Raw genomic sequence first — 1,419 nt, 5'->3', positions numbered from 1 at the left:
CCCAGGCCAGCAGCCGTCCTTTCCCGGCCACCGAGCCGTTTCTTACGATGGGGCACTCACTCCAGGGAAGAGGATACTGGAAGGACTTGAAGAAGTAAAAGATGCTCCAGCCAATGATGACATTGTAATAGAGACCAACGAAAAAACAGACCTAGTGGCAGGAAGGAGGACACGGTATCAAAATCACAGGGCAGTGACACTGTCCCCCACATACCTCCTGCTGGGCAGAGACCCGGGGGGAGCCGGGCTGCTGGGTTCAGGGGATGGGCTGATTCCCACCCAGCCCCAGACCTGCAAGTGGAGCTGGAAAAGCTCCTGATGGCCTCTCAAACCTCTGTGCAGGCCCCTCAAGGTTTGTTTCCAGGCCACCCTCCCCACTTTGCAGCTTGGGCACCCCGAGGTGGGGGTCTGAAGGGACCCCTGGGTGCACTCACGAGGCAGCTGGCATAGCCGATGCCCCCCAGGCGAGGACAGATGTAATTCCAGACGCCGATGCTGCCCCGGCGGATCCGCTGCCCCACCGCCAGCTCCAGGAAGAAGAGGGGGAGCCCGATGATGACAAGCAGAACCAGGTACGGGACCAGGTAGGCACCTGGCAGGGGAGAGAGAACTCACCATGGAGCTGCTTCTTCCTGCTCTCATGCAGCCAAGGACAGACAGACAGGGATGGACAGACAGGGCAGGCTCTGCCTGGTCCATCGGTTCATTTGTGACGGATCTGGGAATGCAGATCAATGCTCAGGCAGCAGAGAAGAGGAGCACGCACCCGTGCGGGGAAGGAAAGGATGCAACATCCCCCGCCAGCGCGGGTACACGTGGGACAACCCAACGCACCTAAAGACACGTTACAGCTATCCAGGGGACAGAGACACCTCCCTAAGCCAACCCACGGGGGGACACACACGGTCCTGGTGCGAGGGGGAGAAGGGTCTCCATTGCCCTACGCCTTGGGGACCTCTCTCTGGACTGGAGGATGCCAAGAGCCCCCTTCTCCAAGAAGGACGGACCACGAGCAAGCCCGTGGTTCAAGTTTCACAGAGACGAGACTTCCACAGCTCGCAGGGGGGAATTTCTGGGGGCTGTAGGGGACAGTGACACCTCAGTCTAATTTAATGGGGAAAAACCCGCTTGGAAGTCAGAGGCCAGACACGGAGAGCTCCATGGTGCCACCAGTGGGGCCATAGGGATCTACTCCAGCCCTGAATCTACCCCAGGTTCTGCATCTGACCTCCTCCAGGCCACATGTACAACCCTCCCTGCACCGAAACCAAGCTGAGCCTGGACCCAAATTAGGGCACTGGTGTGTGTCAGCCACTGGGGAGATGCTGGGAGGCAGGAGCTGGCCACAGCGCGCTCCATCCCAGCCGGGCTGGGGGTGGGAAGTGCTGACTGCACAGGTCTTCTCTTGGGAGAACGACT

The 1,419-nt window shown here is 59.9% G+C and overlaps 1 protein-coding gene across 1 annotated transcript in view; it reads right to left on the bottom strand.

The window, feature by feature from the left end:
* The window catches only part of SLC6A17 (solute carrier family 6 (neutral amino acid transporter), member 17), a 9,941-nt gene that overhangs the window by 7,301 nt on the left and 1,221 nt on the right, over positions 1-1,419 (bottom strand). The window contains exons 3-4 of the mRNA XM_010142075.1: positions 435-592; positions 37-151 (exon numbers count right to left, since the gene is read on the bottom strand). Of these exons, the coding sequence (XP_010140377.1) occupies positions 37-151; positions 435-592 (273 nt within the window). The remainder of the gene's footprint in view (positions 1-36; positions 152-434; positions 593-1,419) is intronic.

Source organism: Buceros rhinoceros, unplaced genomic scaffold, assembly GCF_000710305.1.
Source record: "Buceros rhinoceros silvestris isolate BGI_N320 unplaced genomic scaffold, ASM71030v1 scaffold26248, whole genome shotgun sequence".
Lineage (NCBI taxonomy): Eukaryota > Metazoa > Chordata > Aves > Bucerotiformes > Bucerotidae > Buceros > Buceros rhinoceros.
This window is presented reverse-complemented; position numbering and strand designations above follow the sequence as displayed.